We start from the raw sequence: 24,804 nt of genomic DNA on the forward strand, positions 1-24,804 counted from the left end.
ACCCACCTTTCCAACATATGCCGTGACGCCAGCGTTCAACACGCAAATTGTAGCGAGAACGTATCAAATGAAATGAGTCGTCCAGGACGCGTAAAATATAGAATCTTGGCACCTGATTGGCCTGACTGCTCGACGCGACAGTGTCTTGACATTCTGCACTAGCTTCAACGATGCCTGCATGTGACGTGCTGAGAGCCTGAGAAGCGCAGCACTTGACGAAACTAAAGTGTCTGGCGGGCCTGGCCATATCTCTGGAACAGGACGATGATTATGGTACCATTTCGGCAGTCGATGAAGGAAGCTGAAGACTCAGACGGCAACAAGCAATATGTGCTTCAGCTATGCACGGAAGCAGTAGGAGATGCAAGTTCAGAGGTGTTTGGTTGTCGCTATTCACAACCAATTTACGCGTATGCTCTGCGCCCTGGAGCTCACTGGCAGTCTGGCACTGCGCGCTGCAAAGGATATCGCGACAATGATTGGCTCTCTGCTGTCCCTTTTCTCGCAGATGATTGGCTCTTTACTGGCCTTCCTCGCAAGTGATTGGCTCTCTAGGTCCTTTCTTGCACTCAATTCAAGCGATTTCATTGGCTCTCAAGGAGAACCGCGCAAGGGTAGAGTGCCCAAAAAACTCGGATTTTCAACCAGACTGCCAACCATGAGGCGAATGAGGGTAGCGAAAGGATGAAGCAGATACTTAAGCTATGTATACGGCTTCTGGGGTCTCTTGTAGTGTACATGGAATAACTCTTCAGCAATCTAAGAGGTAGCGTCAAATTGGCCAAGCAGTGTCCGCCTACCAGCCTCTGTCAAGGTTGGTCGCCCATCCCCATTCACCTGGAAGTACACAGGCACAAAGGGCTCCTCCTTGGCAGCCCGTTCTTTTGCGACAGTACGCTGTAGATCCTCAATCTCCGTCTTGTTGCGCGTTGCCTGTACAAAATCTCGCGCAAGAATCGCCTTGGTAACGGGATCCCAAACGACGCGCGATTCGTTGATTTGCTGCTGCTCCATAGGTGGCACGGTCTTGGTGACAGGTAGCAAATCAGTCACATCGAGCAAGACGTGTCTCTCTGCCGATTTGGGACTCGAGATGTAGTACTTGCCCTTCCATGAACCCTCAATCTTGGCAACAATCGCCTCTTCAGGCACATCTCTGCATGTAACAATATCCTCATCTTCATCTTGGTTGTAACGAAAGATGAGACCCTCAATCTGAAATTTGGGCTTACCAATCCATGGCTCATCCTTGTAAATTATAATGGTCCGCAAACCCGTTTGCTTGCATGTAATGACGGCCGAATCTTGAATGGTCGTGTACAGCGTGCCTCGCAAAAAACCACAGATCGTCGCAGTTGGGTGTGTGCAGCGGTATTCCTCATTGCGCTTCTTGAGCTTGACAAAGATGCCCTCATTCAACTCACCAGGCTCGACTTTGATGGTGGTCCCTGTAAATTTCGCAGCAATCTGGTCCATGCCCACCGCTTCAATCTGTTTTTCTGGGCATGAATAGATGTAGGCAGACACGGGCGGATGGTGCGACGTCTGCTCACACAAGAAGGCTGTTTGAATGGGTTTTTGAAGCGGGGCGGTGATATCCCGAGCAACACCTGAATTGGTCGACTTTGTCGATCCTGTAGGGGAAACGGGACGTGTTGGAGGAGCAGAAACACTTGCAAGTGTAGCTGTGCTTGTGCCACGTCGTCCAAAAGAAGGCTTGAAGCGGGATGCCTTGCTTGCGGTCGCAGCAGGCTCAGCTGGTCCTTCGAGCAGTTTGGCAGTCACTGGATTGAGTGGCACACTTGTGCTTGTCCATCGGCAGCGAAAGTACTCGCCGAGCACTGAGTTGTATGGCTTGCAAATCTTACCATGCTAGAGGTTAGCTTGTATAGCACAGCGCAGTGGCTTACCACAAGTTTCAGATCTTTTGTCAAGTACCAGCGCAACACAGCGAGCATACGTTCTAAAGCATCGTCACTCTCATCCATTCTATCATTAGGCTTTGTTGATGAGAGAAGGCAAGCTTACGCAACAAAGTAGTCAGGCCGGTCGCAGTAGTTCCAGTATTCGAGATTGGGTATCGGCTCAATCAGCTGAGCCGGTAGACTGAATCGCACATTGGCCATATCCTTGACGCCTGAATGTTAATGGTGGTCATGTCAATTTGCCATCATACCGATAAATCTGGAGGTTAGCCGTCTGACATGCATTTTGGCTGGATGCTTACTGTCGTAGAATGGATAAGATGAGCTTGAACTTGCCAGTATCGCCCTGTGCGACTGCTTCGTCCGCAGCGGCTACTTCCGCAGGGATGTTTTCCGAAGACATGTAGGCTGATGTGATGTGATTGAAACGACCGAGTGCCAATTGGGAAGAAGCGCCTCGACTTGGCTCGTCACTGGGAGAATCGGTCTCTCTTCCGCGACCCTCTCTTCTCTCTGTATGTCTATCGCAACTGTCGCTGCGAGTCTGGTCTCTTCCTGTTGTCCTGTCTGGCTTTGCGTTCCCTTCCTCGTCCTGTCAATGACGTTCACTCGCCCACGTGACGACTCCTTCTACGACACCAGCTACACCAAGTCAATTCCATGCTCAATGGCTCCATGACCTATGAAACGCAAAGGAGATGCTCATCAGCTCTCAGCATTTGCTGCAAAGAAACTTGCCCTAGAAGAGGCCCAAGCTGCTGCTGCTCTCGCTCTTGCAGCCAACGCTTCAGATGACCCTGTCGAGACCACATCTGATCTAGATGCAGAGTCGCCTGGGCAGGAGCTCAGTGCTGCTCAATCTGATGGATCTGCCAGTGAACTTGAAGATGGCATGGATACAGGTGTCAATCGCTTTGCTGCTCTCGCCTCCAGCACAGGTCAATCGAGTGTGCACCCTTCGAGAGAGGGCTTCGTCGCTGCTGCTGGTCAGCAACGTCCACTGCCAGCGACGATAGAGGAAGAGGAAGGTTCACTTCGCGTTGAGCTGCCTGCATCTGAGGTAAGAGCCTATGGATGCTGTTTGGCACTAACTTGAGGTCATCTCAGTGCGTGGTCGCTTTCTCTTGGTTGTCAAATCCGGCAGTCTTTGCTTACTAGGTGCGAGACTTGGTCGAATGAATTATGCAATTCTGGTAGAGATACCAGAAAGCGAGTCTTGGCCAGTTTCTGCCGCTGAGACAGGGAGCAACGAGCCAGTGACGTTTTTGATGCATCCCTGCCACGATGGAATACCGCGTGTCTTGGCGCATTACCCACAAGGAAGAGCTCTATTTCCAATTTCGAGTGAACGACTCAAATCTTCTCTACTTGGATATGGCCCTGAGCAATATAAAGAAGAAAATTTAGCATGGCAAGATAAACCAGGCGACTTGACGTTCTTTACAGGGCCCAAGAATAGTGGCAAGTCGACTTGGGCGCGTAGAAGAAGCAACAAGGCGCTCTCTTCAGGGTATCCTGTCTTGTACATTGATCTGGATCCCGGTCAACCCCAGTTTTCACCGCCTGGCATCATGTCGGCGTACTTGCTGATGACACCTGCTCATTTTATGCTCAGTACGGGTCCTATTTGGAAAAGACCTCCACAACATCTCAGATCCCATTGGATTGGCGAGACGAGTGCCAAGGAAGATCCATCGCATTATTTCGAATGTGCGCTCGATTTGATACGAATCGTTGAGCGATACCCTCAGGCGGTAGTGACAATCAATACACCTGGTTGGGTCAAGGGAACCGGCTTAGAACTTCTGTCGTCCATCATTGCAGCGTCGCTGCAAGCACTATCCGATACGCGCATTCATGTCCTTCACTTGGGGCATTCAGACTTACAACGACATTTACCTGAAGGTGTCTCCAATGAAGCGATGCCTGCCCCGCTTCCTACTGACGCTGTTACGATGAGCGCAGCCGATGCAAGGACGCTCAATTTGTTGACATACTTTCATCGATCTGGTGATGGCTGGCAGACTGGACCGCTTGCAGGCACCCATACGTGGGTCACATCCTATGATTCTGATGAAGCAGGGATCCATGGTATTGCCATCCTACGAGAATCATTACAGCCGCTCGATCTGATTGCTGCCATCAACGGTACAGTCATGGCACTCGTTGAAGTCGACAAGAGTCTGTTGCACGGACCACTGCCACGCACACAGCACGGTCTTGCCTATCTCGAAAACGACGGAGCACCGATACCGCCTGCCTCAAGCAACTGTATTGCTCTTGCCATCGTCGCAGGACTTGACCTTGCACAGCGCAAAATCCACCTCATCTCCCCCATCACAGCAGCGCAACTCGACAAGTATTCAAGGAAAGATGCACAACGCGCGCTCTTGCTTGTGTCCGGTGGCATTGAAGTACCTGCTGCAGCCATGTTTGGCAATGCAACTGGCATACGTGGTGAGAGGCCGTATGTGACGCAGAAGGCTGGAGAAGGTGTTGGATGGCAGGCTTGGCATGTGCGTCGCAATATTGGCAGGCGCATGCGTCAGACGTGAAGGATATACAAGTCAATTACCTGTGCTAGTCTCTGACGATGTCTGCGTTCCGTTGGGATTGAATGGCAGCTGGCCATGCATGCGTCCCAGTATGTCAAAATGCGCTTCATCAGCTTCAGCAATGTCGCTGATTCGAACACGTTCTTCCCTGCACAAGACTGGCTTCTTACACGCCGCCATGGGATTTTGTTTTTGAACAACAGAGGAGGTGGTGAAGGCATCCAAGGAGCCAGGCAAGGTGCGTTCTACTTGTTTGGGGGTTTTAAATGCAATAGGGTCTGGTCTGATGGGAAGCGGCATGAATGCCTTGACAATGAGACGTTCTGGCTCTTTGCGCTCCGTCTTGGCGTCTGACTCTGGTGTACGCCTTGAAAACAGCATGTTGCGTATATAGATCTCTTTCAAGGTCCTTCTTTCGTTTCCGTCTGCTTGTAACTGGAAGAGCAGCCCCTGAATCATGAAAATGTTTGCAAACAAAAACATAAAGGTCTCCAGTCATCATCATTAAAGCCGTTTAGTCTATATCAATCACTTTGCGTAGTGCCTTTACACAGTGCTTGAAATTGCTCGCGCTGTTCCTCCGCCAACGCACGATGGTACTCAACCCACCGCGTCACCAAGGCCATATCATACGCCACCTCTTCATCCTGCTCAGTGGTCGCTTCTTCCTGCTGCTGCTGTGCCAATGCTTGTCTTCGATCCGCTAGCGCGACTTTAGTCTCTATACAAGGGATAGGTACGCGGCCTGCCTTTTCACGATTCGCACAATCCTGCAAACAGGCAGCGTTGGTGCATCCTACAGCAGACAAGTCGTCACGCCGCTCTTCTCCATCCCTTTCCTCCGTCACGGCTTGTAAGGGCCGTTGTTGAGATAACATCTGCTGATCGACATGAACAGTCAATAAATGCATATGACTCGCCAGCGTCGCCAACCCTTGGTGGTCCTCATCACTGCCATGGAGGTACGTGGGTATTCCTGCATTGGGTGATGACGAAGCACTTGAATCCAGACTATTGCCACCGTGTCGACCAGCTTTTGCAGTATACGTGTAGCGTGGATACATGGCTGCGCGTGTGTTGACTACTTGTTTGCCACGACTATTGCTCGTGTTGGCGCGTTCGAGGGGGATGAAGGCGGTTTGTTTGGGTGCTTGGGGGACAAAGTAGTCTTGGACGTCGTCGTCGTCGTTGTGATAGTGGGTCTTGGCATGGTCGCTTGGATGGAGGGTGCGTGCGAGTGCTGCGTCGAGGGAGTAGGCCGCTCGTTGGATGTCTTGCATTGAGGGAGTGTGGTTGTAGGAGAGGGAGTCTGTACTGTGTGTGCTGTGTGTGCTGTGCTAGTGCATCCGTTGCTTGGGCCCCCACTAGGTTTCACATGTGGTCGCGGTTGTGTTGCCGTGCGGGCCGTCTCTTCTGGAAGAACTGTCTGTGTTCTATACTGTATGCTGTGTACTGTACTGCAGTCTATATCTGTTCTCTGCCCGAGGAGACGCCGAGAAATGCGCGGGATGCTGACATAAGCGGGAAATGGCAGCAAAACATAGATAGACTAGTAGGCTAGTAGAGACTAGCAGAGACTAGTAGAGCTAGAGAGGTAGTAACAGAGCTAGAGACAGACGCAGACGCTAAAATGACTGACACACCACTCACACCCCAAACATCAAATCCTCGTCGTCCAGGATAATCTCATGCGCCTCAACGCGCTGTCCATGTCCAGGTGCACTCCCATAGTCCTCCTCCAGCCCAGCACGCTCCTGTCCCCATCGCGAAAGAAACACATCCCGGTTCCATGCAAAGCCAGTTGCTTTACTCGTCACAATCACAGGAGAGGGAGACATGCCACCCACATGGTAGCCATACCCATCATGCGACATGGACAGGTCGAATGTCTCTGACTTGTATGAACTACGCATCGTTGGTGATAGAAAATCAGCAGACGATGCATAGCGCACACCTGTAGAGCGATCATTGCGCATCGTCGTGCTGGTGGTCGTCGTAGGTGTCGCCGTTGCCGTGGATGCAGGACTTCCATGATTATCTTCTACTTTTGTGCGCGCACCATGTTTCATAGCGAGTGGTTGGGTCCGTCGTGGACTCGTCCCATGCGAGCCAGTCTCTGTGGTGGTGGATGGCCCAGCCATGCTTGTAGGAGGTTGCCTGCTAGAGGATGTTGCGCCGGCAGTGTGCGTTGCGCTGCGTCGAGAAGACATCGCGGGGTGACTTTCTATGATTTGTTGGATATCTTTGATAGTCTCGAGCCGAGGAGCAGATCTGGTCTTTGTGCCTGTTGAGCGCAGCTTGTTATCGTGCAGTCATCGTGATGCGTTGAGCTCGTCCCTGCTTCGGCTCCACAGTCGACCGCTACTTACCACAAACCTACATTGTCCTACAATGACTACAAGCTGAATGATGGAGAAGCAGCCTCATCATCCGTCTATTCTTGACCTGCCAACCTCAATTTACATGACAACACACCCGCTTGACTTGTCAGGGTCCATCCCCGCTGCCAACATCTCAGCCCTCAACTGTTCCCGCTCATTCTCCTTTTGCTTCTGTTTCGCTTCCACTGGAAAGTACTGCTTCAGAAAGTTCAACAGCGCATAATCAATATTACTCGAATCAGCGCGCAAGACATTCGGTTTGCGACAGATGGGGCAGTGCTTCTCGCGAGAGAGTTGCAGCGTAATCAAGCATCGCACACAAAAAATGTGGCCACAATCGAGACGAATCGGCTTGACCGTGATGCTGGTACACACCGGACACGCGTAGTCGTCGAGTTGTGGCACAATGGAGAGGATGTTGCTTGCAATTGCAGCATACATGGCTTGCGCTAAACCTTTTCCAAAGAATGGATCAGATGCCATAAAGTCAGGAAATGAGCGTCTTGCCGTCAATGCTGTGCGTTTATCGAACTTTTTCAGAATCTTCGACATGGCTTCTTGATTCATGCTGTGAAATTTGATTTGTCGAAGGATCGCCAAATTGAGGATGTTGAAAGTATTGTACAGGGCTTGACTCTTTGCATTGCCACGCTTGGCATTCGTCACAAGGATACCCGTTCGCTCCACCTCTTTTGCAAACCACGCGAGTTGTCGTGCTGCTTTTTCGGGTGTATGGGAGCGTCGTTGCGATTCGGAGACAGGTTGGAAGACACCAGCATCTTCATACAATCGCAACAGTTTCCGCCATGCTTCAAGGTCAGGATTCAACTTGCCCTTGTTATTCGGTCGTACGAGTGCAGACACTTCTGAACCAAGCTGATTGATGCTGATTGCAACAGACTGCTTCTCTCGCTCCTCCAGTGCATCGAGCGTATCGAGCTCTTGACTCAGCATATCGAAAAACTCGAGATCCGAATCGAGCTTGATTTGAATGGTTTGCAACTCGCGATGCTCAGCACAGGGTTCATCTCCTGTTGCACCATTCGAGCACGCAGTCCCAAGAACAGGCGGACGTTTGAGCTTGAGTTGTTGTCTGTGTAGCCGTATCCGTTCAACCTCTTCTTCTAGTTTTTCACCCTGAACAGGATCATACAACGCTTCAGAAGACGATGAGGAGCCATGTGAAGCAACACGATCAAGCGACGGCATCTCCTCTCCTTTGGATGATGTCGCATTCGCTGCTGCCTTTTGCAGTAAATCACGTAGCGCCGTTCGCGTGGTCGAGGATAATTCTGCCATATGCGCACCGGTCGTATCCACCGTAAACCGAATCTTGGGTTGAATGGAGCGTGTTGTACCATCAAATAAGTATTCAATCGCGCCACCTGAGGAACGTGTGGCATCGGGCGCGGCAGAGGTATCGAGCAGATCCTTGATCGTCTCGGGCCTCAAGCCAAGTGATTCGAGTTCTTGAACGACGCGTGTAATGCATTTCTTTGACCAAGTTAGCCATCCACCTCTTTGTCTTTGACAAACAAAAACATACCTTGAGCGACTTATACTTGATGGCCGCTGCGCGCCATTCTGCAGGGATATCTTCATCTTCGAGCTGCTTCTCAAAACTCTTGCCAAACTTCATAGTGCATGCAATACAAGTGACTGATGTGGATGAATGAGCGGTTCAATGACAGGCCTTCTGTCAAGAATGGTGTCCCTGCGCTTCGAACAGATAGGCGATGCCGTGAGCAGTGACTGAGCCCGACACTGCAGCAGGAAGGACGAGGGAGTGTGTTTGCTCTTGTCTGTGATCTTGAGCGTGGCGCAACGGGAGAATTCAATTGGCAGACAGCATTCAGATGACAGGCAAAGGGGAAACTGCCTTTTGCTGCTTCATGGAGTGACTATGGACGGAGCGAGCTGGGGAGGACGAAGGTGGCAAGACTCATTGGGATGGAGTATCGACTTGTTGGACACTCGTCATGACAAAGTCGGTGCGAATTTATGTGGAAGCAAGGCTAGCAACAGCATGGCAATCCAGCATACTACAACATGCCAAGACAGCGTTGTTCACGCAATCAAAAGCATGTTACTGCGTAGGCGATGACTCAGACATGCAGAACTCCAAGTGAAACAAGTGCTGCAGGCATTATTGAAAAGAGTGAAAGTTCAAAGAAAGAAGGTTGGTCGCTTTTCGTGATCGTAGCGTAAATAGTAGTCATCATTATCACCTGGCAATAGTATTCACTTGATCGTCTCCAGACACATCTTCAAGACCAATCTGATCCTCATCGGCGCCTGCAAGCGGCACATTCGCATACTTGGCAATTCTCTTTCGTTCAAGCATGCGTCCATGATACCATGAATCAAGACTAGCATTAGCACAAGTTTGATGAGTGAGTCTAAGTACCTGATTGCCACAATAGATCCTGCGACGTTTGCGCCGATATCCAGCGGATCGAATGTCCTTGTTGTCAAGACACTTTGCAAGAACTCTGAACCAACACTCGCAGCAAGCATAACGACCAACGTCATCTGAGTCGCCTTCCGCTTACCCACATCCAGGACCCAGTAGAGTGAGAGCGCCATGAGGAAGAAGAGTGTGACATGCTGTGCTTTGTCGTGCACTGGAATTGTGCCGCTGTTGATATAAAGTCCTGCCCAGCCAGAAAAGAGAACCAGCGCTGCAAAGATGGCAGCAGGCACGACCCTGATCTTGAGGCCCAGCAGCTGTATCTCCTGCATCGCTCAGCACTAGCACTAGCACTGGACTGTAGTCAACTTGCCAGCGTTTCCTACTTGGCAACTCGACGCGACCAGGCAAGACACGTGCACAGGGACAGCAACACCACACACAACGGCAAGCAAAAGGGTCGCGTAGAGTCGCTAAGCTTGAGAAGGGAAGCAGCAGGCGGGCAGGCTCGTCCAGAAGCTCCACTTCCATCTCCAGCGTATACTTCAGGCAGACGCACAATCATGTGCTAGGCCGTGATACAAGGCAGCATCGACACACTTCGTACTTTTCGATGACGCAGGTGAATCCCGCGCGGAAACGGTGGATCAATGGCGACCCGAAATTCCTCAAGGCCATCGCCGAAGAGCTGACGAGTAACTTGGCGATACAACGGCTGAGTGTCGAGGACAGAAATCTACTCGCATCTGTCGCTGTTCGCAACGATGTTTGGACTCAAGTGTCACTTGATGCGCACACGACTCGGCAGGAACCCGCGGTCGTGAGCCACCCACAGATCACAGCCGTTCAGAGTCGACCGGTCACGCCGGCCGCCAACTCCTCACAGAATGGGCTTTCAGACTCGACTGCCGAGACAGAAGTGGATGAACTTACAAAACTGTTTCGCACGCGGCGGCTGATCTACGAGACGAGTATTGCCTCTGATCTCTTTCAACGCCCAGTTGATGGCTCCACGGTGCTTGTCTCTCCCTACGTGGTGGACAGCAAAGCTACAGCCTTGGATCAACAAGAGTCAATGACCTCGAAAGTAACGCAAACAATTCGAGGGGGCGATGACGACTATGATGAGGAAAGCGACGGAGAATCTACTCCCCCAAATTCACATCCAGACTCCGCAAACGTACCAGCAACCAATGGCGCAGCTGTCCATCAAGCTGTACAGAATGCAGCAGAGAATAGATTGCATGAAGAATCAATCCTGCGGTTCGAACTCAACACACTCTACCACACACTCGAACATGATCGCCATGCAATGCTCGAACAGCACAAACTCGATGCGTCAGACCGTCAAGTAGAAGAAGACTCGACCTCGGGTGATCGCGAAAAGCTCTCGGCCGTCAATTTTGGTGCCGCCAACCTCTCCCTCAAGCACTTGATTGCCAAGATTGACAAGTCGCGTGAGCAGTTGGCAATGACTGACAATGAGCTTCGCACGCTGTTGTCTGATGTGCGCAAGAATCGCAGTAAATGGGCAAACGAGGAAAAAGTTGGCCAAGAAGAGTTGTATGAAGCTGCTGAGCGTGTTGTACTGGAGCTTCGTGGTTATACCGAGCACTCGACTGCATTTCTCAACAAGGTCACCAAGCGAGATGTCCCCGATTACTACAACATCATCAAGCAACCCATGGATCTCGGCACCCTGATGAAAAATCTCAAAAACTTGCAATATAAAAGCAAAAAGGAATTTCAAGACGACGTCTTTCTCATTTGGCAAAACTGCTTGACGTATAATGCCGATCCCAATCATCCATTGCGCAAGCACGCCTATGCCATGCGGCGCAAATCAGAACAGCTGCTTGGCATGGTGCCAAACATCACTGTTCGAGATCGAGTCGATGTGGAAGCGGAAGAACTTGGCCTTGGAGATGATGGAGATGCAGAGTCAGAAGACGACAAGCTGCAGCCACCACCAGCCAACAAGTCGACGCGAGGCACATTTGGATCCAAGTCTGCAAAGGCAAAGACGGTACAAAAACCTAACGGACATATCGTTGCTGAAGCAGACAAGGAGGAGCGGGATAGCGAGACTGCAGAACTCACCGAAAAGGCGGATCAAGTACTACCTACCGAAGGCGACAAGACCGTTCCGAATGGCTACAATCCCGGTGACGATCAGGAAGACAACACGGCACACATGGCCGACGATGCGAGTGATGCAGGCGAGGCGGATGAGATTGATATTCCCTCACAGATATGGCGTACACGCACCAAGAAACTTCGCGCAGGCTACTCTGCTGCTCGGCATCGACGATTCAGGCAAGATATGCTCAGGGCAGAGGATGCCATCTGCAGTCCGACACCTCAAGGACTCCTTCATGTTCCCACGGAACAGCTTGCGAGTGGCAGCTTCACGCGCGATCTACGGCCGGCTTCTGGAAACAGCAATATCAGCTTGCGCTCTGAAGCTGGCCGCGAGAATCGAGAAGAGGAGTTGCATCTGGCTGAGTATGAGCTCTGCAACCTTCCACCAATTGACATTGATCCAGAATATCACGCTGATGAGAGACCGTTGCAGGTGGTTGACACATCAGCGTTTGAGCCACCCTCTGATGGTCTGTATGATCGCCTCAAGTCTTCAACAATGGAAATGAAAGCGATACGGTCCCTGTGTACAAAGTTGAGTAGTCTCAAGCTGATGCAAGATCCAGCCATGGCTGCATTCCCGGCAAGCTACTTTCGTCAACTGATGGGAGCAGAGTCGAAGCTGAGTTTGAAAGCCCCCCTGTTGGAGCAAGAAGGCTATGACATACAGCCTTGTGGTGAGCCGCTCGCTCGTGCGTTACTTGAAAGACAGTGTGGTCATCTTCTCTATCAAGCTGGTTTCGAGGACTTTCAAGTAGAGGCACTTGGCTGCGTGACTGAAGTGGCTGCCGACTATTTGACAATGCTCGGCAAGATCTTGAAGGAGTACAGCGAGTCGCAACTGCCGAAAAAGACTCCAGAAAAGATCTTGCGCCATGCATTGTTTGAAGGTGGAGTGCCTGACATGATGGTTCTCGAATCGTACATCAACGACGATGTCAAGGGCAGAGCAGACAAGTTGTCTAACTTTCACACAAGATTGCAAGCATTCCTCAACGACTTCATCCACGGTACTGTCGAAGGAGCCGGCGGCTTACGACAAGATGGCAGCAATATGTTCAGCGACAACAATGGCGATGCCTTTGTCACCGGTACATTTGGAGAGGAGACGGGTGAAGATTTCTTCGGCTTCAAGGAGCTTGGCCTTGATAAGGAATTTGGCTTATCATCTCTTTCTGTGCCACTGCGTTTGCTGCAAGGTCGCTTCCGAGCTGCTATGGGCGGTACTGCTGGAGCGGACGAGGACGAAGAAGGCGCCGGTGCGGGAGTTCTTCGCTTTGATCGCAAATATCCACCCTTGACGGCAGAGTACGCTGAACGGCAAATTGGCCTCATTCGTCCTTTCCTGATGCTCAAACTTGAAGCACTCGAGGAAGCAGACGGAGGAAAAGTCTGCGAAGACGAGGATCTGCCGCTACGGCAACGCAAGCCCAAACCAAGACTCGGCCCCTCTGGCAAGATCAGTATGCACCTCCATCGACACTCCTTCAAAACTAACCTACAGCGAGCGCACAAAAAAGACCCCTCAAAGAACCGACGCAGGCGTCGCCCTCAAAGAAACGCAAGGGACCTTTGGCAACGGTGCATGATGCGAGCAATATGGCGAGTCCCTCGGTGACGGCTGGCTCGCCGTCGCCACCGCACTGAGCATGTAACAATCTACTTTAAAGGAAGCAAGGTCTCAATAGCTTTTAAGGAAACGCTGCATTCTATAAATGATGATTTAGAAGTGGATAGCCTTGCCACCTGTCGCCATGGCACATTCCCTGAACGCCTCTGAAAGGGTTGGGTGGGCGTGAATGACAGCAGTGATATCGTCCGCTGATGCGCCGTACTCGAGCGCCAAGCCTGCCTCGCCAATCATCTCGCCTGCATTGGGGCCCATGATGTGAATTCCCAGCAAGCGACCCGTCTCCTTGTCTGCAATCATCTTGACGAGACCCTCAGCGTCGCCGTTGGTCTTGGCACGCGAATTAGCGCTGAAGGGGAAAGTGCCTACGTCGTAAGGCTTGCCTCCTTCCTTCACCTGCGCCTCGGTCAGACCGACCCAAGCAACTTCTGGGTGTGTGTACATGACGCTCGGGCAGTTACCATAGTTGACGTGGCCGTGTCCGCCGTTGATGAACTCGGCTGCTGCGATACCTTCATCTTCAGCCTTGTGCGCAAGCATAGGACCGAATGTCACATCGCCAATGACGCGAATGTGAGGGACGTTTGTCCGGAACTGCTCATCAATGATAATTCGCCCACGGTCGTCCTTCTCAATGCCGACATTCTCCAGACCGAGACCTTCTGTGTATGGTCGCCTACCAATAGCGACAAGACACACGTCACCAGTGAGCGTCTCTTGCTTGCCACCTTTTGCTGACTCGACCTCGACAACAACCTTGTCGCCATCGACCTTGCCACTAATGACTTTTGTGCTGGCCTTGAGCTCAATACCTTGCTTCTTCATGAGCTTGGTGAATGCCTTGGACATGTCTGCATCCATACCGGCGCCAATGGCCGGCAAGTACTCAATAACTTGGACCTTGCTGCCAAGTCGCGCCCAGACAGAGCCGAGCTCGAGACCGATGATGCCGCCACCAATGACAATGAGCTTCTCTGGAACTTTCTGCAGGTCAAGTGCACCTGTAGAGGAGACAATCTTTTGCTCATCAAATTGAATACCAGGGAAGGGTGTCGCTTCTGAACCGGTAGCAATGATGATGTTCTTGGCGCGCAATACAACGTCCTTCTCACCCTCGACTGCCTTGACATCGACGGTATGCTCATCGACGAACTTTCCGCTGCCCTTGTAGTAAGCGACGCCATTCTTCTTGAAGAGGTACTCGACACCCTTCGTCAGGCCCAGCACGGCATTGTCCTTTGCCTTGAGCATGTTTGGCAGATTGAGCTTGACATCATTGACATCAATACCGCGGTTCTTGCTGTCGTGGAGGATGGTATGATACAGGTGTGAGTTGTTGAGCAGGGCCTTTGAAGGAATGCATCCGACGTTGAGACAGGTACCACCCAAAGCGCCGCGCTTCTCGACACACCCTGTCTTCAGACCAAGCTGGGCTGCCTTGATGGCTGCGACATATCCACCGGGACCACCGCCAATAACAAGCACATCTACAATGTTAGCGCCAGAGGAAAGCATAGCTGACACATACCAAGTTCTTCCGCTTCACTGGCGTAGAATCGTTTCGCCGCTGGCACCAGTGATCTGGGTGTCTAATTGTTAGCGAGTCTGTACACTGAGCCAGGTAGGAGCCGGCTCACCAGACGGGCTGCAGTGCGAATAGGCAGGCGCAACATCCTTGAGCTGTTTTGTCTTTGTGTCGTTGATGGGGGCCCTTTCCCGTCGCCTCAAGATTTGTTGAATTTCTTCGGCCAAACGAGGAAGAAGACGTGGGATGGCCCGGAACAGGCTCAATTAGATAGGAAGAGGAAGGACAATTTGGCTGTAATAGGCTTGGAAAGAAACGTGTACTATGAGATGACGGGGAAAGGACGCGCAGTTGCCTTGAAAGATGACTTTTTCATAAAAGGAGCGAGACGATGCTTAAACGACCTTGAAACAGAAAATCCAACCGCAGAAGGCTCGGGCTGGAGCATGCAATGTCAGATGTAGAGTGAAGAGTGCTTAGTGGCGCTTGGCAGCAGCCTTCTTCTTGGAACCCTGGACTTTGACGGCGGCATTCCAGCCATCCGTCTCAGTAGTAGCAGAGGCGCTGTCCTTCTGTCGTTTAACGACATCATTCCAGCCGCCTGCAGACGAACCGGCAGCACTCTGAGGAGTCTTGGCAGACGCACCAGATCCCATCGTCTTGCTCAACTCTTGCACAGAAGCCTTGGCGCCATTATTGCGCAATTCTTGTCTGCGCCGTTTGCAAAACTCTTCAGCGAAACGACGACCATCCAGAGTCGCTGAGTGTGCATAGATGCTGTCACTGATGATTTCTTGCGTCGTCTTGCCAGTATCAGTACCAAACGAGAGCAACAGCTGCAAGAGCTCCTCAAATTGAACACCAGGGTTGAGACCACGCACAAGTGCCGTCTGAGCCCATTTAAAAAATTCTGGGGAAATGGCATTCGGGTCTGCAGGCTGAGTGGGTGCTTGCTTCTTGCTGACCTCTTCCGACGTGGCCCTGGCAGGGGCTGACATGGTGGCAGGCGCTGCTTGAACCCGTGTGTCGATAGGGCGTGGTGCAGGAGCACTGACTTTGCCACCGGTACCAACAGTCGACCAAGCAGGTCCACCTTGAACGGCTGCTGTGACTGCAGCACCAGGTGCCGCTTGCTTACTAGCCGTTTCTGCATAACGCGAGCCAAGCTTGATATGACCGAGCCCTGCTTGTGCCAACTGCTGATGTTGCTGAGCAAGCTGTGCAGTTTGTCGCTGTCGCGCAGCCTCCTCCTCTTGTTGGATCTGCGCCAGTGTCTTCTTGCCGGGCGTCGAGGCAGCCTTCCACGGCAAACCATTTTGCATCGTTGTGGCAGACGCTGGTGCCTGCTCGGCCCAGTTGAGGTTGAGTGGTGCCGTGTTGCTTGCATGTTGGACTTGAGATTGAAGCATTGCTTGTGCTTGCACCTCCAACTGCGCTTTACGTTCCTGCTCCCGAAGCACAGCAGCGCGTGCTGCTTCGCGTTCTTGGATCTCCTTGAGTGAAAGCGATTTGGCTGGTTCACGCTGTGCTTGCGCCCAGGGTGCTGGTGCTGCAGAAGCAGAAGGTGTCAAGAGTGCTGCTGGCTCAGATTGAGGTACAGCCGTTGATGAGTCTTCTTGAGTAGCTTCGAAGTCCCTCAATTGCTGCTGCTGCTGCTGCTGCTGCTGTTGCTGTTGTTGTTGTTGCTGCTGCTGCTGCTGCTGCTGCTGCTGAAGCAGAGCCTCTTGACGTTCCTCCTCTTGAACCTGCTGTAAGCTGATTTTCCTTGTCACTTCTTGGGCTTGCTGCTGTGAGACATTGGGCTTGTCTTGCTCACGCTCAGGCAAACCGCGTCCTTGTTCCTCCCTCTGTTGCACGCCGTCCAACGATGTCAGTGAAGACTGACGTTCCTCCCTGGCACTAGCACTTGCACTCACACTCTGTCCCTGGCTAAAAGAATCGGCCACCTCCGATCTAGGGGTATCGAAGATGCCTACCCCAAAATCCGCAAACCCACGCTGCTGTGTACCATGCAGGGGGACGCCACCAGCCAATGCGGCTGTTGCTGCAGAAGAAAGAGTTGCGTTGTGTTGCCAGGAGCCGAGACCCGGCGTACCGCCACCACTTGTATCATAAGCCATAGGAACGGGGCGATCACTGCCATTGCTAAAAGGTGATCCATGACGACCGATACCCATCGCACCGGCATATCCTGCAGCTTGACCAGGTGCATTGTATGCACCAGGATGCTGACCGTGCATATATCGCTGTGCGGCCATCTGCTGAGCCAATTGCTGCTGCTGGAGGAATTCGCGCTGCCTGTGCATGAGGTACTGTTCTTCCTGCTTGCGTCGTTCAAGTGCATTCTGCTGCTCAGCCGTCAAGGTGGTCCCAAAAGAAGGGAAGGAAGATGGGAAGGGTGGTTGAGAGGCACCGCCCGCTTGAGCGGAAGCACCACCGCCTGCGCCATTGCTGGACCAAGCATGACTGCCACCGTTGGGCCAAGTATCCTTCGTACCATCTGCAGTACCAGGCCGTGTCTGCACAACCGAGGTTGGAACACGAGATGGCAATGGGACCAAGAATGGTTCACGTTGGTTACCAATGCGACGAACCAAGATGGACAAGGGCTCAAACTCTTCATCTTCCTGTCGCTTAACAAGCAAGTTTGGCTGGAAGAAGCCGGCTTTGTACCAATCGTGCATCTCAAGACCAGAGAAGGGACCTTGATTCTGACCGGTTGGGTCACGGTACTGCCATTTGAGCTTGTCCGGCATCACCATCACGCGCGTTGTCATGGGTGGATCCTGTCGCACGGCTAAGCCAGGGCTTGGAGTACCGGAGGCACCGTAACGACTCGCATCGACTTGCTGGTGCTGCTGTTGCTGCTGACCATACAAGCTCGGCGTCTGACCAACTTGCTTGTTGCTAAACAAGTCTGGCAAGCCATTATTCAAAGGATTGTAGAGCTGCTGAGCAAAACGCGATTGTTGCGCAGGTTGCTGCGATGTTTGCAGATGCGAAGACTGGCGTGAGGTGTGTGAGTCCATGAGTGACTGCTTTGCATACAAGCTGCCCAAACGATCCACTTCATGTGATCCAGCATCACCATAGCCCATCGCTTCCTTGAGCACATCGTCGTCCTTGTCATCGGCCCACTTGTTGCTGCTCGACTCAACGGTACCCTGCTGCTGCAATTTGCCGTTTGCGCCGGTATCAAACAAGCCCATCGCAGCAAACTTGCCAGTCCTACCACCGGCGATGGGAGCTGGGAAGGTCGAGGAGTCCTCGAATGCATCCGTTTTAGCAGCCTTGTCGTCCGTTGCCCAATCAGTCGACTTGCGACTGTCACCAGTGCGTGAGGACAAATCGTGCCTTCCAGCATCACCCATTGTCCTGCGTCCATTGAGTCGCGAATGCGTGTCGTCTGGCTGTGTTCGCCTGTGTTTTTGATCGCTGTTGATGTTGCCAGCAAGCAATGCCTTTTCCTCAGCAGACATTTCTGTCAAAGTGACTGGCTGTACAAGCCCCGAAGCTGTAATACCACCGACAGGTTCATAGTCGAGCGGCGCATGATTCAAGCCTTGCTTGTGCCCGTCACTTGCTAGATTACTGTACACTTGCAGCATCTCTTCCTTACCATACCCAAAAGGATTATGGCCCTCTCCTTGGATGCGCGCGCCTGTTGCTGCTTCATTGCCATGCGGCCCGTTGAGGGAAGCGACGATGGAGCTGTAGGAGCCGCCGCCATTGAGACGCGAGGCTGTGGGTGCATTCGCTTCTTCGCGAGACGTTGACTTTCTCATCGCTTTGGCGTTGGTTGTGTATGATTGAAGGGAAGATGCTAGAGACACGTTAGCTATGCTTGACTCTGCACCAGGCTGAAGAAGGGAGATGATCTTTTTTTTCTATTGACGGGGGAAGACAGCAGTGCAGTTGTCGCGTTGACTGGGTCACTACTGCCGGCCCTGTCCCGCAATTCCCTGTGGACGTGAACATACCGAGCTAGATGAGAGTGTGGATGGAGGTAGAGTGGTAGAGTAGACAGGCCTGTTGTTGCTTGCTCCTGTATGGTGCCAGCTGTGTGCCTGGCTCTTGTTTTGTGTCTTGTGCCCTTCAAAATTTTTCTTCTCTGCTGCTGCTGCTGCTGTGGTGCTGGTTTGCTGTGTGCACTGTGCTGGTCTGCTGCGGTGAGAAAGAGGAGACAGAGAGAGAGGACCACAGCGCAACAGTCAACTCGTGCCTAGCTACAGCAGCACAGCTCAAAGAATCCAGCTCTCACAGCCCAACATGAGCACCATCCTTGTCCGTGTCCCCTTCCCAACAGAAGCACTTGCTCAGATCGCATGCCGCTCCCTCTCTCCAGACGCAGAGGTCAAACCAGACCAAGTCTCAAAGACAGTCTCCGTTGAGGGCAGAGACTTGCTGTGTCGCTTTCAATGCACCAGTGCACGTACCAGCCGAGTCAGTCTCAATGCCTTCTTTGACTCGCTTGAGGTGGTGGTGCGTACAATGGATGAACTGGCAGATCTATGAGTCTCTTGCAATCGTGCTCTAGTCCCGCAGTCTTTGTTATGGTTAGCATCTTAGCGAGGTCCTTAGAAGGAGACATACAGCATGGATGCTTGCTGGACACTGCAGAGTCAGTCAGTACAGTTGCACACAAACACAAGGAGGTGCGTACCTCTGAATGACAGTGACGAGGTTGATGCGCCTCTCCTCCAGCTCCTTATGCTTCTCATCAACAAAGCGACGCTCCATGGTCAATCTGGCGAGTCAGTATCTTGACTCATGTCTTGGAGCTAGGAGCACATACAGATCGAGACTCAAGTGCTCACTCGAGTCGAGTCCCTCCTTTGCCCAGTTGCCAAGCTGCTTGCACAGCGCTATCAGGGTTAGCATACTCGCATACTCTCACACAATGTCTCTTGCCATTGAAACGATCCTTCAGCGCCTCTTCCCTTTGTTGCAGCTCTGCCAGGATGTCCTGCAGTTCAGTATCGAGTTGTGCCTGGTTCAGTGTCTGGAGTGGCTGGAGCACTGTGTCTTCTGCTTCAGCTATGGGGAATTCGTTTGATGCTGGATGATCCAGTGCAGTATGGTCACTCGTAGGCATGGAGATGGTGTGGGAGTCTTCCAAGTTCATTCAGGAGTGTCCTAGATACCTGTGTATGTAGTGGGTGTAGCTGTTGTAGAGTGTTTCTCTTGTCTCTTTCTCTTGTCTCCTTCTGAGAGACTTGCTCAGTGATCCAGATGTACCGCCGAGACTCTTCACATGGTACACTTGGCCCCAGTCTGGCATCACTGAAACAGAGTCATGCCCGGGATGTGACTGGCATACTCACCTCCATCTGAAAGGGCTCGATCGAGATCTGCTGACTGCCAGGCGCGGGCCGACGCTTTCTTGTGGAGCAAGCAAGGACCCTTTGAGCTTGGACCAGTCTTCAACGAGCCAACGAAGACTTGAAACCCTTCAGGCCCAGCTAGCTGACGCAACACTGAGGAGCAGAGCCAAAACGGAAAGAAGAGACCGCTTTGGAATCAGGAGTACCTGCGTAGACCTACATTTCTCCTGCACGTTTGCAACGTCGGGTCCTCCCCGGTCTTTTGCAACATCGCAGGGTCACAAGTTCTCACAACAACCATTTGCGCGTTCTAGTCATCGGCCTTTTGCGAGAACGACGACCGTTTCTTAGCAGAGGCCTCGTTGGCGCAACGGCATCCTTCCATTTTCGCTAAAAGAGACTATACGTACCGCGATACCGGCACCTGCACTACTAGCGCATCGTTAGACAATTCTCAAGCATCTCGTCTGACCGTCGCGGCTTCTTTAGTGCATCGCAACCTTCAGCAATCGCTTCATTACCATTGCCTTGCCCCATGCGAATGGGACAAGAAGTCGATGTGACGCTTTATAGCCATCAAGGAGGTCCCAATGGCGTTCGTTTGTCTCAAGTTAATCAATGTCAAGCTAACACGACGCAGTGGAAGGTCGCAACAGTGCTCAATGAGCTAGGTCTAAAATATCGCACCATTTTCATTGACTTCAAGAAAGGTGATCATCGGAAAGAAGAGTTTCTACGACTCTGCCCAAATGCGCGTATTCCGCTATGTGTCTTTCACAGGGATGACGACTTTGCCGTTTGGGAATCCGGAGCCATCTTGCTCTACCTCGTCCAACACTACGATCCAAATTACACACTCTGGTCGCGTGATCGTAAAGAGCAATCACAAATAACATCCTGGATCATGCTTCAAGTCTCAGGGCACGGCGTCATACAGGGACAAGCATTCTGGTTCAAATTCTTTCATCATGAAGCAGTTGAAAGCGCAACACGTCGCTATATTGATGAAACACGACGCGTGTATGGCGTTCTCGAAGTGAGATTGGCAGAAGCGCGTGAAGAGCTTTGGGATCATGCAGAGCGTGAGGATGTGCTACCGGAAGCATTGCATACCTACCCTGTGTGGCTCGTTGGGTCGTCCATGACGATTGCAGACTTGTCGTACCTCACCTGGGCAAGAACGGCGCATCGACTCGATATCGATTTGGAGCAAGAGTTTCCAGAGGTCGGTAGATGGGTGGATAATATGCTTGCACGGCCAAAAGTCGCCGAGGCATTGTTGCCACCACCAGCAGAGGACGCAGAAATGAGCAGAGAATAGGGGACGTAGTGGAAGGTAGGTACAATTCGTACATGAATTCTTCAAACTTGCATGTGATATTATACGAAGGTCTTCTAGGTGATGATCAGAGCAATCGCCTCTGCCAAAGTCCTTAAAAGCCCGCTCTACTTGCGCATACATGGCGCTAGCATGGCTCGTATTCTTGCATTGGGCCCCCTTCAGTCAAAGTCACACTGTCTAGCATATCGTTGTGCCAACACCCCAGTCAAGTGTGCTAGACTCATGCTTAGAAGCAGCATTGGCAGTCGAAGGGACAGTCGTCTGTGCTGCCAGCATTTGGATCTATCCGTAGCTCTTCGTCGTCGTAGATTTTGAAGCCTTCTTCTGTAGTTTTCCCTGCAAGTCAGCCACGCGCACCATACAGCAAAGTCTTACGCTTCTTTGATCCCTTCAGATCGGTGAATAAGGAATCATCTGATGGGAGCGCCTTTGGTATCGAGCTTCCAGTAGGTTTTTTGCTTGGCTTCTTGACGGATGCATCTCTCACATCAGCTGCGGTATGATTTTTGCCCTGTTTTGCAGATTTCAGTTTGCTAGTCGAGCTCTTGGTGTCATCTTGTGCAGCTGTCTCAGTAGGCTTTGAGGCCTTCTTGGCAAAGATGTCGTCGATATCGTTCGATTTCTTCGGTTCTTGGGACTTGCCCATAGCAGAGGACACGAGTACAGAAGAAACAAGCAAGTGAATGGATTTAGCTGAAATCTGTAGCTATATCTTGAGAGTAACCTCAGCCTACTAGAGCTTCTCGAGCTTTGAACCTGTGTACTTGTGATGTAGGTAGCGCTAGCGTTTTGGCCCGTCAACTTTTGACCACGGCAAAAAGGCTCCGCTGCAGTTTCAGCTTGCGCCAGCGCATAACGTTGTGGCGACGAAGATCAAGGCTTCATCAACACGATGTAGGTGTACACATGCCTAGATGTCGCATGGAGATACTCTGAGCAAACCTACAGCACCCGCACGCGCCTCTGTCGCCAAGATCGCGCTGTATGTAGGTCTGCGTTGGGCGTCAACAAATCCGTCCGATGACGAATAGACTGAGGGCAAATCAGATGTAGTTGTTTGACACATCAAGGCCTGAGAACCAAGGCGAACGAGATGACTGGCCGCTTGGACCTGTGGCGGCAGCGACTACAGTTCAAGCTATTTTTTCGGAGTGGGTCAAAGCGATGTACCGGGCTTAATCCAGAGTATAACACTAGGCCTGTCCGGCTCTCCATGCTAATGTCTAGCGCCGCACGGTCCTATCTGGTCTCATATGAAAGACCTGTAGGCTGTAGCCTGTAGCCCGCAAGCGAATACACGACCGAGTTAGGTGCCGACCCATCTGGACGGGCCTGCCGTTGTCTAGAACTGTGAGTGCGGGCCAGAGCGCAGGGTCTAAGGTAAGGTCTCAGCGCTAAAGTGCCCGCTTTCATCGTACAGCCATTCGGTTATAAAGGAATCCATCGCACGGCGTCCCAGCCGACCTATAACCCCCATTGTCTGTGCTATTGTTCACTGCTAGACGACAGGCCTGCTCGTGTACGACACACACCATCTATCTGTGTCTGATATACTGCAGGGATCACTTTGGACTTCACAGAGAGTCTGTAGAACCTCACAACAACGACTTCCCCACCTCATCTATTGTCTAATTTTTGCGACAAAAGATGAGCTTCCTCAAGTCATGCTTCAAGCCATGCATCGGCCGCGACAGCTCAGTCCCGGCTGATGTTGCACAAAAGTCCTCTGTCCAGTCGACAGCGACTACACCTGTGACAGGGAGTACAGAGAAGCCTGCAAGCAAGAAGATGCCCTTCGCTGAGTGGCTGGCCAAGTACCGCAAAGTGAGCCGTTTGACATGGACAAGAACACCACGAAGCTAACAATAACAGGGAGAGGTCACGAATGATTACCAGACAGAGGCGCCTACCGAGTTGCCCGAGGATGAAAAGTTCCTACGTGCACAGCTACCGCTTGATGAGCGCGAACGCCAGCTCAACATGTACAAGTACCAGTACCAAGATGAACCAAACTACCATGATGGTAAGAATGATCAAGGTACGGAACCGACGCCTCAGTCGGAGACTTTGTTCCGCATCGTTAATTTGGCCCGCAATACCTTTGGTGTCAAGGTCGCCTTGTTGTCTCTGCTGGACGACGAATGTCAGTACTTCAAGTCAGAAGTGGGTCTCGCAGAGGCAGGCATGACCGGCATGGAGACTGTGCCCCGCGACATCTCCTTTTGTGGTCACACCATACTAAGCAAGGCGCCTATGGTCATCCTCGATTGCAGCAAGGACTGGCGTATGAAGAATAACCCATTGGTTGCCAACCCACCACACGTCCGATTTTATGCAGGAGTGCCCATCATTGCACCAGAGGGCTATGCCCTTGGTACTCTGTGCATCATCGACCTAGAGCCACGGGCATCCTTTGACGGCGGCCCAAAACTCGTTGAGTTTGCCGAGCTGGCCATGGCTGAAATCAAGAGCCTGTACGAGCGCAACCAACAGGAAAAGATGATCCGCATGCGTTCTGCCATTGACGGTTTCCCAACGCCAGCGGGTGCACCTAGCTCCGCCTCGGCACATGTCATGAGTGCGCTTGAATTTGAAGAATCGCGTCTGCGCATGAAGCAGACATTCACGCACGAGCAGCAGCAGGCAGTCTTCAAAGCTGGTCGGAACCAGGGTCTCAAGGTTGTGGCCAAGACGGGTTCGCTCAAGCCCGGATCGCCCACGACGGCGGAGTCTTCTACTGCTGTTTCAGATACCACGGCTGGTGCAGTGGCCAATTCATCTCTCGAACAAAGTATTGCTAATGACCCCTCGAGTCTGGCTGCCATGAATGCTCTGACGCACGGGCAAGAAGCCGGCGAGAAGAGCATGCCGGCTGGTCTGGGCAATCAGGCCCCAGCTCAGCCGCTTGCAGCCAATTCAGAGGGACTGATTCAAACACAGCACAAGGATGGCGAAGCTGCACTTGGCAAGCCGATCGACGAACACGGCACAGCAGGTACAACGACTGTCGACGAGTCTATCGTGGCAACGCCCGCCAAGAATCCCTATGATTTGTCCGTCTTGCTCATTGCACAGACACTCAACTTGGATCTGGTCTACTTGCTGGCACTCGAAAGCTCTGCGGAGACGGGTACAACCACACGCGTTGTCTCGTCGTATGGATTGGCATCAGATCCTGTGTTTGATGCAGGTCTACACGGTCGTGCTTTGCGTTCCAAGAGTGGCTTGCTCTATGTTCACCCTGACCCAGAGTCTGCCGTGGCTCGTGAGCTTGGCACGTACATTTCAGGTATGCTTGTGCCTGTTTTGCAGTTGGGTAACGGTGGTGGCTACGTGCTTGCTGCATTCACCAAGAAGAAGTCCCAGGTGTTCGTAGCAGAGGATCTCAAGTTCCTTCGGGACTTTGGCATCTCGCTCATGCGATGGCTGTTGCAGTCTGATGCGATGGCGGCACAGCAACAGGTTGAGCAGGAGAGCCATGCCGTGCAACAGTGAACCTGGCGAGGAAGTTTGTAAGTCTGCAGACTGTTGGTGTAGTATAAATCAATTGAGCCGACTACCTGGTGACTG

At 52.1% G+C, this 24,804-nt stretch overlaps 14 protein-coding genes across 14 annotated transcripts; 5 read left to right on the top strand and 9 right to left on the bottom strand.

Moving 5' to 3' along the window:
• Nucleotides 1–702: 702 nt before the first annotated feature.
• Nucleotides 703–2,491, bottom strand: BCR37DRAFT_378472 (uncharacterized protein). The gene is made up of 5 exons (XM_040869051.1): nt 2,228–2,491; nt 2,177–2,184; nt 2,029–2,137; nt 1,911–1,989; nt 703–1,872 (listed from the first exon to the last, which is right to left on the bottom strand). The coding sequence occupies exons 1-5, from the start codon at nt 2,326–2,328 to the stop codon at nt 760–762; spliced, it is 1,410 nt and encodes a 469-aa protein (XP_040726463.1). The 5' UTR covers nt 2,329–2,491; the 3' UTR covers nt 703–759.
• Nucleotides 2,489–4,905, top strand: BCR37DRAFT_378475 (uncharacterized protein). The gene is made up of 2 exons (XM_040869052.1): nt 2,489–2,980; nt 3,018–4,905. Exons 1-2 carry the CDS (start codon nt 2,608–2,610, stop codon nt 4,478–4,480), a joined length of 1,836 nt encoding a protein of 611 aa, XP_040726464.1. The 5' UTR covers nt 2,489–2,607; the 3' UTR covers nt 4,481–4,905.
• A 99-nt stretch (nt 4,906–5,004) lies between these two features.
• BCR37DRAFT_392024 (uncharacterized protein) lies at nt 5,005–5,760 on the bottom strand (the record flags this gene model as incomplete). Its single annotated transcript, XM_040871095.1, has 1 exon — nt 5,005–5,760. The coding sequence occupies one exon, from the start codon at nt 5,758–5,760 to the stop codon at nt 5,005–5,007; it is 756 nt and encodes a 251-aa protein (XP_040726465.1).
• Nucleotides 5,761–5,921: 161 nt separating this feature from the next.
• BCR37DRAFT_267542 (uncharacterized protein) lies at nt 5,922–6,815 on the bottom strand. Its single transcript, XM_040866763.1, has one exon. The coding sequence runs from the start codon at nt 6,688–6,690 to the stop codon at nt 6,127–6,129; it is 564 nt and encodes a 187-aa protein (XP_040726466.1). The 5' UTR covers nt 6,691–6,815; the 3' UTR covers nt 5,922–6,126.
• Nucleotides 6,815–8,801, bottom strand: BCR37DRAFT_267199 (SPX domain-containing protein). The gene is made up of 2 exons (XM_040866762.1): nt 8,408–8,801; nt 6,815–8,355 (listed from the first exon to the last, which is right to left on the bottom strand). Exons 1-2 carry the CDS (start codon nt 8,498–8,500, stop codon nt 6,940–6,942), a joined length of 1,509 nt encoding a protein of 502 aa, XP_040726467.1. The 5' UTR covers nt 8,501–8,801; the 3' UTR covers nt 6,815–6,939.
• BCR37DRAFT_268197 (uncharacterized protein) lies at nt 8,793–9,743 on the bottom strand. The gene is made up of 2 exons (XM_040866766.1): nt 9,269–9,743; nt 8,793–9,230 (listed from the first exon to the last, which is right to left on the bottom strand). Exons 1-2 carry the CDS (start codon nt 9,601–9,603, stop codon nt 9,086–9,088), a joined length of 480 nt encoding a protein of 159 aa, XP_040726468.1. The 5' UTR covers nt 9,604–9,743; the 3' UTR covers nt 8,793–9,085.
• Nucleotides 9,744–9,884: 141 nt separating this feature from the next.
• BCR37DRAFT_386601 (uncharacterized protein) lies at nt 9,885–13,060 on the top strand (the record flags this gene model as incomplete). Its single annotated transcript, XM_040870458.1, has 2 exons — nt 9,885–12,876; nt 12,918–13,060. 2 exons carry the CDS (start codon nt 9,885–9,887, stop codon nt 13,058–13,060), a joined length of 3,135 nt encoding a protein of 1,044 aa, XP_040726469.1.
• BCR37DRAFT_356390 (uncharacterized protein) lies at nt 13,060–14,888 on the bottom strand. Its single transcript, XM_040868197.1, has 3 exons — nt 14,681–14,888; nt 14,572–14,632; nt 13,060–14,530 (listed from the first exon to the last, which is right to left on the bottom strand). The coding sequence occupies exons 1-3, from the start codon at nt 14,714–14,716 to the stop codon at nt 13,137–13,139; spliced, it is 1,491 nt and encodes a 496-aa protein (XP_040726470.1). The 5' UTR covers nt 14,717–14,888; the 3' UTR covers nt 13,060–13,136.
• On the bottom strand, nt 14,690–18,825 carry BCR37DRAFT_267850 (uncharacterized protein). Its single transcript, XM_040866765.1, has 2 exons — nt 18,549–18,825; nt 14,690–18,391 (listed from the first exon to the last, which is right to left on the bottom strand). The coding sequence occupies exon 2, from the start codon at nt 18,351–18,353 to the stop codon at nt 15,045–15,047; it is 3,309 nt and encodes a 1,102-aa protein (XP_040726471.1). The 5' UTR covers nt 18,354–18,391; nt 18,549–18,825; the 3' UTR covers nt 14,690–15,044.
• On the top strand, nt 18,462–19,311 carry BCR37DRAFT_378484 (CTAG/Pcc1 family). The gene has a single exon (XM_040869053.1). It carries the CDS (start codon nt 18,838–18,840, stop codon nt 19,081–19,083), a length of 246 nt encoding a protein of 81 aa, XP_040726472.1. The 5' UTR covers nt 18,462–18,837; the 3' UTR covers nt 19,084–19,311.
• Nucleotides 18,975–19,874, bottom strand: BCR37DRAFT_378488 (uncharacterized protein). The gene is made up of 5 exons (XM_040869054.1): nt 19,480–19,874; nt 19,364–19,433; nt 19,232–19,315; nt 19,162–19,182; nt 18,975–19,114 (listed from the first exon to the last, which is right to left on the bottom strand). Exons 1-5 carry the CDS (start codon nt 19,691–19,693, stop codon nt 19,102–19,104), a joined length of 402 nt encoding a protein of 133 aa, XP_040726473.1. The 5' UTR covers nt 19,694–19,874; the 3' UTR covers nt 18,975–19,101.
• A 577-nt stretch (nt 19,875–20,451) lies between these two features.
• BCR37DRAFT_341438 (glutathione S-transferase C-terminal-like protein) lies at nt 20,452–21,171 on the top strand (the record flags this gene model as incomplete). The annotated part of the gene is made up of 2 exons (XM_040867398.1): nt 20,452–20,487; nt 20,533–21,171. Coding segments are annotated over 2 exons (675 nt in total), but the record flags the coding sequence as incomplete, so codon positions are not given.
• A 289-nt stretch (nt 21,172–21,460) lies between these two features.
• On the bottom strand, nt 21,461–21,880 carry BCR37DRAFT_386605 (uncharacterized protein; the record flags this gene model as incomplete). The annotated part of the gene is made up of 2 exons (XM_040870459.1): nt 21,461–21,570; nt 21,610–21,880. The coding sequence occupies 2 exons, from the start codon at nt 21,878–21,880 to the stop codon at nt 21,461–21,463; spliced, it is 381 nt and encodes a 126-aa protein (XP_040726475.1).
• Nucleotides 21,881–22,678: 798 nt separating this feature from the next.
• BCR37DRAFT_378491 (uncharacterized protein) lies at nt 22,679–24,802 on the top strand. The gene is made up of 2 exons (XM_040869055.1): nt 22,679–23,058; nt 23,107–24,802. Exons 1-2 carry the CDS (start codon nt 22,882–22,884, stop codon nt 24,727–24,729), a joined length of 1,800 nt encoding a protein of 599 aa, XP_040726476.1. The 5' UTR covers nt 22,679–22,881; the 3' UTR covers nt 24,730–24,802.
• The last annotated feature ends 2 nt before the right edge of the window (nt 24,803–24,804 follow it).

This window comes from Protomyces lactucae-debilis (assembly GCF_002105105.1).
Source record: "Protomyces lactucae-debilis strain 12-1054 chromosome Unknown BCR37scaffold_6, whole genome shotgun sequence".
Taxonomy (NCBI): Eukaryota; Fungi; Ascomycota; class Taphrinomycetes; order Taphrinales; family Protomycetaceae; genus Protomyces; species Protomyces lactucae-debilis.